Source organism: Arabidopsis lyrata (assembly GCF_000004255.2).
Source record: "Arabidopsis lyrata subsp. lyrata unplaced genomic scaffold ARALYscaffold_3, whole genome shotgun sequence".
Taxonomy (NCBI): Eukaryota; Viridiplantae; Streptophyta; class Magnoliopsida; order Brassicales; family Brassicaceae; genus Arabidopsis; species Arabidopsis lyrata.
The window spans coordinates 211,885-223,733 of NW_003302553.1; the positions used below are offsets into that span (position 1 = coordinate 211,885).

Sequence of the window (11,849 nt, forward strand, 5' to 3'; positions counted from 1 at the left end):
TTAAAACCTTGGGGGACAAAAATTAGAATGAAAACTAGTAAAAAAATTTTAAAAAATCATTGAATCGTAAAAAAGGTCATCTTCAAAAAGTCTCTTGATAGACAGATTTCTGACAATTTTACTGCCACGTGGTGAATGGTTGAGAAGTTATGGGATCACTCAAAGCCGAACATCAACTTCAAAAGGTGAAGGTGTGAGAAACGGTGTCTGTTTGGACTAGCGTGGGTTTACACCTTCAGGACTTTAATGTGTCTCTCGGAGTCAGAGGGCGGTATTGATAAGATCGGAGTTGGGCCTAGGATGGGCCAAAGCTATTAACTAACGTTTAAGCCTTTAATGTTTATAAGCTAAAATCATCGTTGTAAAGGATTATGAAAGAAATCAACAATTTATCAATCTCTCTTTATCCTCTCTAATATTCTCTTCCCTTTCCTCAATTCTACATCTCCAATCTCTATTTCTTCTACTTGTCTCCTCATTTCTATTTCTTCCTTTATAGACCAAATCTGGGTCTGTATTAGTTATATACTTATATTATCCGACTACACCTTTCGGGCCTATGCCCAATTATTTTATTCAATCTATGTTACGAAAATATTATTAACTGAATTTTCTTATTGCGGTATTCATATTTGGCAATTGGCATGGAAAATGATGTTAGTACACTTTGGTTTCTGGTCCAATAATTTGATTTTGACCATCATATAACTTAAACTAGCATAGCTAGATTATAATTTAATTTGAGGTTCTTACATATATGCAAATATAGTAAACTGATATTTGAAGAATATGTCATATCTAGTATAGAATTAACCCAAAATAAATCAAAAAAAATCATAATAAATTAATATGGTAAGTTAGATATCAAATATAGTAAACTGATATTTAACGAACTAGTATAGAATTAATCCAAAATAAATTAACTAGAATGAAGAAAAAAATTATGCTGAAAATGACACATTAAACCCACAAAACGAAAAGGCTAGAGCTTGACGAAAAGGTAGCAAAGTGAGCAGGACTCCCATGATTTCATGAAGACATGAACTATATATATCCACTGATTGATTTAATAAATACATTATATTTGATGTTACATATTTTTATATGAGAATTCTATATGTTTTCAGAATGATAAATTTTATTTTTATATTTATCTTGAACTGATTTTTTTGTCCATATATTTTTGTCAATAGTGCACACGATAATAACATATAACCTTGATGATAACAAATCAAATTTTACAATTTCTATTTTGAAAAGTGGTAGATAATATTAGACTTTAATAATATTAATATACCACTTTTACTTTTTAAGAGAAAAAATACAACAAAAGAAAGAGAAGAGTTCTTAAACTTTTTCATAACAAATCTTGATAAATTGAATTAAAAAATCGGAAAAAAACTACTCCATCCGTTTCATAATATAAGGTATTTTGGATAAAACTTTTTGTTTCATAATATAAGTCATTTTCGAGTTTCAATGCAAATTATATATTACTTTAATATTTTATGATTATTTATATTATGTAATTTTTTTTTTATTGGTTAAAATTTAAAAAAATAGATATTTTTAATTGGCGTGTTTTAATCTAAAATGATTTATTTTATCAAACCGAGGGAGTATTTGATAACAATATATCATATCATTGTTTTGGACTTTTGGGTCCGGATACAAATTATTATCCAAAAGAGAGTTGTGAGAAGTGGAGCCGACACACGTCGACCCCTAGCACCTTAAGGACACCCCATGTGGTCACGTGTAAACGTTTGTTTGTCATAAAAGAAAGTTTTTTTTGAGTATGAAGTATTCCGAGAAGTCTAATCACAGAGAAGAGAGAAGAGAGAAAGAGAGAGTTAGCCTCTTCTTTAGTTGTTTGTTGCAATAAACACAAACACAACTTCCCCATTTTCTGCTTCTTTTTGTTCAACTCCTACACACTCCAATCACACAATCCACAACCCATAGAGGAAACAATAAAATAATCACATCAATCAAACCAAAATAAAAAAAGAAGAAGATGATGAAAACCCCAATTTAGTATAAAGGAAGAAAAAAAAACATTTCGAATAACTTGAAACGGTTTTGATTTTGCAGAAGAAGATGAAGGAGAAGTCGGAGAGTGGCGGAGGAGTAGGATACGTGAGAGCAGATCAGATAGATTTAAAGAGTCTGGACGAGCAACTGCAGAGACACTTAAGCAAAGCATGGACGATGGAGAAGAGGAAGAGTTTGAGTGATGGTGAAGACAACGTCAATAACACCCGACATAACCAGAACAACTTCGGACATCGACAGCTTGTGTTTCAGAGGCCGCTTCTTGGTGGTGGATATAGCAACAACAACAACAACAGCAAGAACGACATAATTAGGTCGACCGAGGTTGGGAGGTCGAGAAGAGAGTGGGAAATTGATCCTTCTAAGCTTATAATCAAAAGTGTGATTGCTAGAGGTACTTTTGGTACGGTTCACCGTGGAATCTACGATGGTCAAGATGTCGCCGGTACAATCTCTATTTCTCTCTCTCGTCATTCATAACTTTTTGTTCTTATTGTAAGAAATATAGTGTTTTAGATAAATATACGTACCCTTTTGGAAAATTACTTAGAGAAGAATTGAAACTTTCTTCCCGGAAAAATAAATAAATAATGGAATTACAGGAAAATATTATTCCTTCCAAAATTTGGGAAATCCTTATGCATGTAAAGTATCCGAGAGACTTATTACGTAATTTTTTCCTTCCAAAATTTGGATCTTCAATTGAACCTTTTTCTTTGGTAACTCATGATTTATGTGTGCAAATATTCTTAAAAAAATTATAAAAAAAAAACAGTGAAGCTACTAGACTGGGGAGAAGAGGGGCACAGGTCAGACGCAGAGATAGCTTCGCTTAGAGCTGCTTTCACTCAAGAAGTTGCTGTTTGGCATAAGCTTGACCATCCCAATGTCACCAAGGTACACTCGTTTAAACCGGTGAACACTTAAACCGAAATCAAATTAAAACTAACCGATTAATCGAAACATAATCAAGTTGTTATAACCAAAATATTCACCCCTAGGGACATGTATAGATAGAGTAGGTATACCGTATACGTCGATGTCTGTTTTTAATACAAATGTTACGTCTTTTCTGAACATTAAATAAAAGATGTCATGTGTTTTTGGTGTATAGTTTATTAATTTTGTTTGGTGGGGAAATATGTTGAAAATAAAAAAAGTTCATAGGAGCGGCGATGGGGACATCGGAGATGAGCATACAAACGGAAAACGGGCAAATGGGGATGCCGAGTAATGTTTGCTGCGTCGTGGTTGAGTATTGCCCCGGCGGCGCTCTCAAGTCTTTCCTCATCAAAACTCGCCGCCGCAAACTCGCTTTCAAAGTTGTTATCCAACTCTCCCTTGATCTTGCTCGCGGGTACATTACATATATATTCGGTTCATCAATTGCTTCCCTTTTAACCCGGTTTACCATTTTATAAATCTTGATTAACTTATATATGTGTTAGGTTAAGTTACTTGCACTCTCAGAAGATTGTGCATAGAGACGTGAAAACAGAGAACATGCTTTTAGACAAGTCACGTACCTTAAAGATTGCAGATTTTGGTGTGGCTCGTCTCGAGGCTTCAAACCCTAACGACATGACCGGTGAGACCGGAACCTTGGGCTACATGGCTCCTGAGGTGTTAAACGGGAGTCCGTACAACAGAAAATGCGATGTGTATAGCTTTGGGATATGCCTGTGGGAGATTTACTGTTGCGACATGCCTTATCCTGACCTCAGCTTCTCCGAAGTCACCTCTGCCGTCGTCCGCCAGGTATTTCAAAATTACCTTTTTACCCTTTTCGTAATTGATTTATGATTACCGGCTACCTAAAAAGACTATATATCTCTATCTATTCTTTTGAATATATAGAATTTGAGACCGGAGATACCTAGATGTTGTCCAAGCTCCCTAGTGAACGTGATGAAGAGGTGTTGGGATGCGAATCCGGAGAAGCGGCCGGAGATGGAGGAAGTGGTGGCGATGTTGGAGGCTATTGATACTTCTAAAGGCGGAGGAATGATTCCTCCTGACCAACAACAAGGCTGTTTCTGTTTCCGACGACACCGAGGCCCATGAAGTACACACTACGTTTCCATTTTTATCATTAACTCATGCATATAACTATATTTTGGTAGTAGAGAGATTATTTTAAGAAGTTAATTGTGGGGTAATTAAAATGTTTTAATTAGTTTGGTGTTTGATTTATAGGATGAATGTCGTACCTATTTCAAACGATCATCTCATACGTTAAACATATAACACAAAACCTAATTCTAGCTCTTTGCTTGTTTTATAAGGGAATAATCTTCCAATGTTTTATTTGTTTAAGATGCATTAAACATCCAATAAAAAATTTATAAAGTATCCGATCAAAAATATTAAATGATTTTTAAAACCCGACATAAATTCAAACTATTCATAATTATATTTTCAATTTTTAATAGGAAAAAAGTTATGCACCTTTTAAATTACTCTCACAAAATTAAAAATAAACAGAGTATTACTTACTATGAACCAAGAAAAGGGAAATATAAGGGAAGTTAACCGGCGATTTTGTAACTCGGGTTAGCGAGGTTCTCTAAACCGGAGACAACTTGAATGGATTCAATAACATCACCAACTTTAAGATCAGCTAGAAAATCTTCGTTATCAGTAACGTAACCAAAGACGGCGTAACGACCGTCCAAGATGTTGGAATTGCTTGGAGTCAGCTCGCTCTCTTTCAGCAGCCAAAACACTTGGCTTGATCCTGAGTCATTCTCAAACTCCTGTATTTATATGTACAATACACTAAATAAGTATATGTTTCATAAGACATAATATAAACTATGAAAGAAAAGAAGTTGAAGAAGAAAGGACTCACTTCTCTTGCCATTGCCATTGTCCCAAATGCGTTGAAAGGAAGCATAACCTGAGCCTTGTAAAGACCCAGTTCCTGTTCACCAACATCCACAAAACCAAACAAAGCTTAAAAGGATGTTATCAACTATAATACAAGTCTCTGACAAGGAGAGATTTTGAGAGATTTACTTCAAGAGTTGAGCCGTAAAAAGGCGTTTTCTTTCCAGTCACCATAATCTCTAGAGGAATCGTCCGCGTTTTCTCTGTGCTTGGATCAATAAATCCTTCTGCAGGACCCTCTGGATCTCCTGTTTGTACCACAAATCCATCAGCTGAAAAAACAAAAAAAACACACATTATTCAACATTTTTTTAAATCGCATATCTTAAACCAAAACTGAATTTTACTGTCTTACATCTCTGGATCTCCATGCCATCATAGAAATGCCGCTCTACCAAGTCCACAAAGTTCCCGGCAGTAACAGGGGCGTTATAACCATCAAGAACAATGCGGAACACACAGTCCTCGATGTTGGGATTGTCCTTGATCTTGACCTTCATGTCCACACTGGCTCTTCCCTTGAGAAGAGGCATGTTTCGATACTCTTCCGGCACTTCATATGGGAAGCCATCAACCATATCCTCTTCTATTCTGCGAATGCCCCACACGAAGATCTCAGCTGCAGTCATCAATCACAAAGGGTCTAAATGAGCACAACCCATCTCATTTCTCTATTTCTCATTCCTCATTCATACCCCTTATGTTAAAACTTACCCGCCAACATATTTGAGAATTTCTTTCTGTTTTGAAGCAACCTCATCTCTTTTCCGATCTTCCACAATCTTTAGCATATCTTGCATACCAGCTTCCAACTTTTCGATCATTTCATTACCATGATCCTTCTTCGATTCAGCAAAACCTGCCACAATCATAGTTTTCCCTTGCTGCAATGATCTATTTGCCTGCCTCACATTCTACAATAGCCAAACACAACAACAATAAAATGCTCAGATTCCTTGAAAAACAGAACATAAACCTGCAATATAAAAATTTTTGGGATCACCACAAGTCTTTACCCGTTCAACAGAATCGAGAGCCTTAACGCCAGCAATCTTGAGGCTATCAGTGATATCTTCAAGCGGCTTCTGTACTTCTCTGATGGCTTTGTTGTCAATAGGCAATGCATATCTTAGTAAAGCTTCTGGATCTTTAATCGGAGGACCAGAGATCAACACTGAAACATCTGGAATGGCTGGATTAGCCACTGCGTAAGCATTGGGAGGCGAAGCAATCGAAGGTACTGAAGCTATTAAACCAACCGATAAAGCTAATGAAATGGCACATTCTTTCAATGATGCAAATGTCCCTCTCTGCATTCAAAAACAGAGATATCAATCAGTTTTAGATGCCGTGAGCAATAAGTTTTGCAGTTATAGACAACAATCTCACATTGCAATGACAAAGGATTGATTTTGATCTCTTTACCCATCAAATTAGTAAAAATCCAACTGATTCAAAGTCTCAAACAGTCAAATCGACTTTTACAAACTTTTATCACATTGTGGATTAGGTCTAGGGTTTATATCCAATTCACAGGATTAAAAGGAAGAAACAGAGAATGGCATCAGTAAGACCGGAACCTGCTTATTTTCACGAGTGTTGCCGGAACAAGAACGAACTTGGAGGGGGTTTTTGGAGCAAGAAAAATCGATTCTTCTCCTGGGAAATCTGGAGGAATTGAGGACACTAAATGTGGGAAGAGAGGCAAACGACGCCGCCATTGGAGATCGATAGTTAAAATTGAAAAAGAGTTTGGAGAGAGATGATTTTTCAGAGACAGACCAAAGGAATTGACATTGGATTAGGGAGTTTTTGTTCTGTCCGAAAAGAACATGAGAAAAGAAAGTAACTCTGTCTATAGTAAAATGTCTGTGTCTGCGTCGGATTTTTGAATTGATGATGAAGAAGAGGATAAGGGGTTTTTGTGACTCCGCTTCTTTCTCTCTCACACTCTGGAATCTGGATAAGATTACAATTTCCTTCCGGATTCTTTTTCTTTGTAATTTAGTAAGATGGGCCGATAGTTGGGCCTACCTTGCATGATCTGTTTAGTTATCATCTTTTTCTCTGTGATTTAGTATGATGGGCCGTTAGTTGGCCTTTGTTTGCATGATCTGTTTAGTTATATGGGCCTGTACATTTACATATATTCATAGAATCATCATAGTGAGCATATCCGTTCTGTTATTTTTTTTTTTTTTTTTTTTTTGTCTGAATGATTCCATATATTCAATAACAAAAGGTCACATACAAAAAGAAACGAATGCAATCAAACAACAGAAACTCATTACACAGTAGTAATGCATTTATCATTTTCAAACACTTTCTGAAGCCAAAAGGGGTAGCTACTTGCTACGTATGATTGTAAACGTTCCTCTTTAGTGACACTCCTAGCAATCAAGACAGCTCCGAGATTACCTTTCCGATCTTCATGAACCACTCTCCAAGCTGGTAGAAAGGATAAGGCGAGAAGGAGACATTCTGAGTGAGATTTGAAGTTAGGCCAAGCTGCAGGTCGAAGGACAGCACCTGCCAACTCAATCGACTCAAAAGCAAAAATCACTCTATGAATATGAAGATCATGCATGGCCTTGATAGCCCAAATACAACCTTGGAGTTCGGCTTCACCCTTCGAGGAAATAGATGGTAAAGCAGCCCTACTATGGAGAAGAACAATACCTTCAGAATTTCGCAAAACCCAGGCCACACCACAAATATTTTTCTTCTTACTCCAAGAGGAAGCCACATTGCATTTTAACCAAGGCTTTGGAGGAGGCCTCCACTTATGATTGTAATCTTGAGTTTGGGCAATAGAGAGGACAGAATCTTGAGACTCCAAAACCTGAGCTTGAAACCACTCCTCAGAATCTTCCTTGAATCTTAGTAGGATATCTTTTGGTGTGGAAGCCAAACCTTCAAAGAAAAGGCTGTTTCTGTTCTTCCACAAAGACCAAAGAATCCAAGGAGGTGATCTTCTTACTTCAATAGGGACTCTGGAATTCTTACACATCAAAATCACATGGAACAGATTCTGATAAATAGAACGAGGATCAAAACCATCCTTTGGTAGGGGCAAACCAGAAAGAGCCCAAATCTGTCTTGAAAAGGAACAAGTGAAGAGCACATGATTTATTGATTCCCCTTCAAGACCACAAATATGGCAGCGTTGGTCCACCGTCATTCCCCTAGTGCTCAGCCGTTCCGCCACAGGTAAAGCTCCACTAATTGCTTTCCAAATGAAGATCTTGATTTTTGATGGAGCAAGTAGCTTCCAGATTTGCTCTTTAATCCCATTTAAGGATGGAAGCATGGATATCTGACGGATAGCCTCTTCATTTTGCTCTTGGGACGCCAACCAATAACCAGACTTAACACTGTAAACACCACTTTTATTGTGCCTCCAGCATTTGAAGTCAGGAGAAGAGAGAACAGGTTTGGTCTTTTTAATAATCTCAATATCTCTAGGAAAGAAATGATCATTAAGGATTGAGAGATCCCAGTCCCTAGTCTCCAAATTAATGAGCTCCCTTACAGATAACTCCAAATCCACCAGAATGTTCTTCATGAAGGGAGCTCTCATACGGCTGCCATCCTCTAACCACAATGTTGTCCAAACCAAAAGAGAGTTACCATCACCAACCTTCTGAATTAAACCTTTTTCAAGTAAATCCCTTCCATGCATAACACTTCTCCAACCAAAAGAGGGTCGTGAACCCATGGTAGCCTCAAGAAAAGAAGAGTCAGAGAAGTACCTGCTCTTCAAGAAACGGCCTAAGAGACATTCAGGAGCAGATAATAGCCTCCAGGCCTGTTTAGCAAGGAGAGCTTGATTAAAGAGCTCTATATCTTTAAAACCCAACCCTCCTAAGCTTTTTGGCAAACAAAGTTTCTCCCAAGCAACCCAACTGATCTTTCTATGATTCTCCATAGTGCTCCACCAAAAAGAAGACATAGCGCTTGATAAGGACTCACACGTGGCCTTAGGTAATTTAAAGCACGACATGGCATAGACCGGCATCGCCATTGCCACAGTCTTCAAGAGAATCTCTTTTCCACCTTGAGAGAGAGTCTTAGCAAACCAACCGGAGAGTCTGTTCTTAAGCTTCACATGAATGTACTCCAACATCTCCTTTTTAGAGCCACTAAAACATTCTGGTAATCCCAAGTAGGTACCAGCACCTCCCTCTTTTTCCATTCCCATTTTACTCTTCACCAAAGCCCTTAGATTCTCCTCAACCTTGTCGCCAAAAGTAATTGAGGACTTATCAAGATTGATGGTCTGCCCAGTAGCAGTTCCATAGATAGTCAAAATGTTTTGCAGGGCACCACTTTGATCCTCATCAGCTTTACACACAAACAAGCTGTCATCGGCGAAGAGCAAATGATTTATTGCAGGACCATTCGGGGAAAACTTCATTCCAGAAATCGTGCCTTGTAATTCAGCCTTGTTCAAAAGATGAGTGAGACCCTCCGTACATAAGACAAACAGAAAGGGAGAGAGTGGATCTCCCTGTCTTAAACCTCTCTGAGGCACAACCAAACCATGTGGGCTACCATTGACCAGGACCGTGTATGTCACAGAAGTTACACAACACATAATCAAGTCAACCCATCTTAATTCAAAACCTAGAGCAAGTAGAAGGTGACGCAAGTAGCTCCACTCCACACGATCGAAAGCTTTAGAAAGATCAGTTTTTATTGCCATATACTCTTTAGACATAGAACCATGAGTTCTGAGAGCATGGACTACTTCGTGAGCTATAAGTATATTATCAGAAATCAGGCGGTCTTCCACAAAGGCAGATTGTGTAGGAGAAACAAGATCAGCGAGTATCAGCTTTAATCTTGAAACCAATATCTTGGAAATAACCTTATACATCACAGAGCACAGGCTAATAGGCCGCAGGTCGGCCATGACTCTGGAATCTGTCTTCTTGGGAATAAGACAAATCTGAGTAAAGTTCCATTCTTTATCAAAAACACCTTCATTGAAGAATCTGAGAACTTCCAAAGTAAGCTGGTTCCCAACAATATCCCAGTATTGTTGAAAAAAGAGTCCTGTCATGCCGTCTGCACCAGGAGCACTAGAAGATTTGATAGCAAACACAGCAGTCTTAACTTCTTCCTTTGACACATCAGCCAGCAACAAAAGATTCATCTCCTCAGAGACTCTCGGATGGAAATCCTCAAATAGATCATGCGGATTAGAAGGGTATGAAGAGGAGAATAAGGACTGAAAGTAAGAGACAGCCACATCTCCAATAGAAGCATCAGACCTATGAGTGATACCATGATCATCAACAAGCCTGTCCAATCCATTCCTAGTTCTGTCAGCCTTGACCGAAGCGTGGAAGTATTTGGTGTTCTTATCACCTGAATTCATCCATTTCTTCCTACATTTCTGTTTCCAAAAGCTTTCCTCATCTCTGTGAGCTCGAACCAAGTCTTTATGCAGCCAATCCATTCTATGAAAAGATGGGAATTGACTAGCATGTTCAATCTCAATATCCAACTGGATCCGATTGATTCTCTCTTTAGAGTTGATCTCATTGGCCCGTTTCCATTTGCTTAAAGATTTACGACATCTTCTCAAACTCTCAGAGACAGACTGTCCAAAAGAAGAAGAAGAAGCACCCCAAGCAGATTTAATAGATTCAAGAACAAGAGGCTGGTGCAACAATCTTTTATCAAACCTGAAAGAACCACGATAAGAATCCTGAGAAGAAAGTAAATGAACCAAAACAGGACGATGATCCGATCCTTTCTTTTCCAAAAACAACTGGTTGGCTGCCGGAAAAGTCTTGAACCAATCCTTATTCCCAAAAGCTCTGTCAAGTTTACACTGAATCCACAGATCGTTCCTTCGACCTCCCCAAGTGAAACTGTTACCAGATCCAGGAAGTTCAGACATAACACACGCAGCCAGCATATTAGCAAAATCTTCAAAGGACCTTTCACTTCTTCTAGGACCTCCTAACTTCTCACCATTGTGAAGAATCTCATTGAAGTCCCCTAACATGCACCAAGAATCTTTCCTTAGGAGACCAATCCTAGAAACTTTTTCCCAAACCACGTGTCTGAGCTCACTTCTTGGATTACCATATATACAAGAGAGATAGAATTTAAAATTCCCAAAAACAACCGCCATATCTAAGACATTCTTATCAGCAGAAAGGAAGTCTATAGAGATGCTCTTCTTCCAAAACAAAGCCAGCCCTCCACATCTTCCAACAGGATCCACTGTGAATACCTTTTCATATCCTAACCAAACTTGAATATCTACAAGAACGTTCCTTATGTTCATCGTCTCCATCAAGAACAATATCTCAGGGAAATGTTTTTTACGCATTTCCATGAGACGATGAACTGTCAAGTCTTGAGGCCGCCCCAATCCCTGACAGTTCCAACACATGATGCTCATTAGATGGTGGACAGTCCCTCATTTGGGACTACCTCAGGTTTTTTGCGCCTCGCGACTTTTTGACCATCCTCATTGACCATTATCCCTTTTCTTTTTTCCAACGCACCTTCAGCTAAGCCTTCTTTCTTAGAAACAGTGAGACTCTTTGCTTTTGACCCTACACCTTTCAGTCCTCTTTTAGAGATATAGGGTCTTCTTCTTCTGTTATTGGTAGTTCTCTGATTAGTCCCGGATGTACCTGCTGCAAAAGAGCCAGGCACATATTCCGGATCAAAAACTACTTCTGTGACTTGTCCCACCAGTTCTCCTAGAAGCATAATGGAGTCTTTCGTATAATGATTAATCGGGATATTCCTGATTTGAACCCATACCGGAATGAATTGCAGGGAATCAGGAGCAGGATCTTCAGTCCATCTCTCTAAAGCAATCGCCCATTCATTGAATGTGTGGACTCCTTTCTCCAAAATTTCAACCAAATCGTGCT

General features: G+C 38.4%; 2 protein-coding genes across 2 annotated transcripts; one reads left to right on the forward strand and one right to left on the reverse strand.

The window, feature by feature from the left end:
• The first annotated feature begins 1,624 nt into the window (after positions 1 to 1,624).
• LOC9318246 (serine/threonine-protein kinase HT1) lies at positions 1,625 to 4,323 on the forward strand. The gene is made up of 5 exons (XM_002882133.2): positions 1,625 to 2,500; positions 2,831 to 2,952; positions 3,216 to 3,412; positions 3,504 to 3,813; positions 3,913 to 4,323. The coding sequence occupies exons 1-5, from the start codon at positions 2,101 to 2,103 to the stop codon at positions 4,117 to 4,119; spliced, it is 1,236 nt and encodes a 411-aa protein (XP_002882179.1). The 5' UTR covers positions 1,625 to 2,100; the 3' UTR covers positions 4,120 to 4,323.
• Positions 4,324 to 4,445: 122 nt separating this feature from the next.
• LOC9318247 (peptidyl-prolyl cis-trans isomerase CYP38, chloroplastic) lies at positions 4,446 to 6,896 on the reverse strand. Its single transcript, XM_021030433.1, has 7 exons — positions 6,525 to 6,896; positions 5,961 to 6,254; positions 5,659 to 5,858; positions 5,300 to 5,535; positions 5,074 to 5,216; positions 4,907 to 4,978; positions 4,446 to 4,811 (listed from the first exon to the last, which is right to left on the reverse strand). The coding sequence occupies exons 1-7, from the start codon at positions 6,663 to 6,665 to the stop codon at positions 4,584 to 4,586; spliced, it is 1,314 nt and encodes a 437-aa protein (XP_020886092.1). The 5' UTR covers positions 6,666 to 6,896; the 3' UTR covers positions 4,446 to 4,583.
• Positions 6,897 to 11,849: the final 4,953 nt, after the last annotated feature.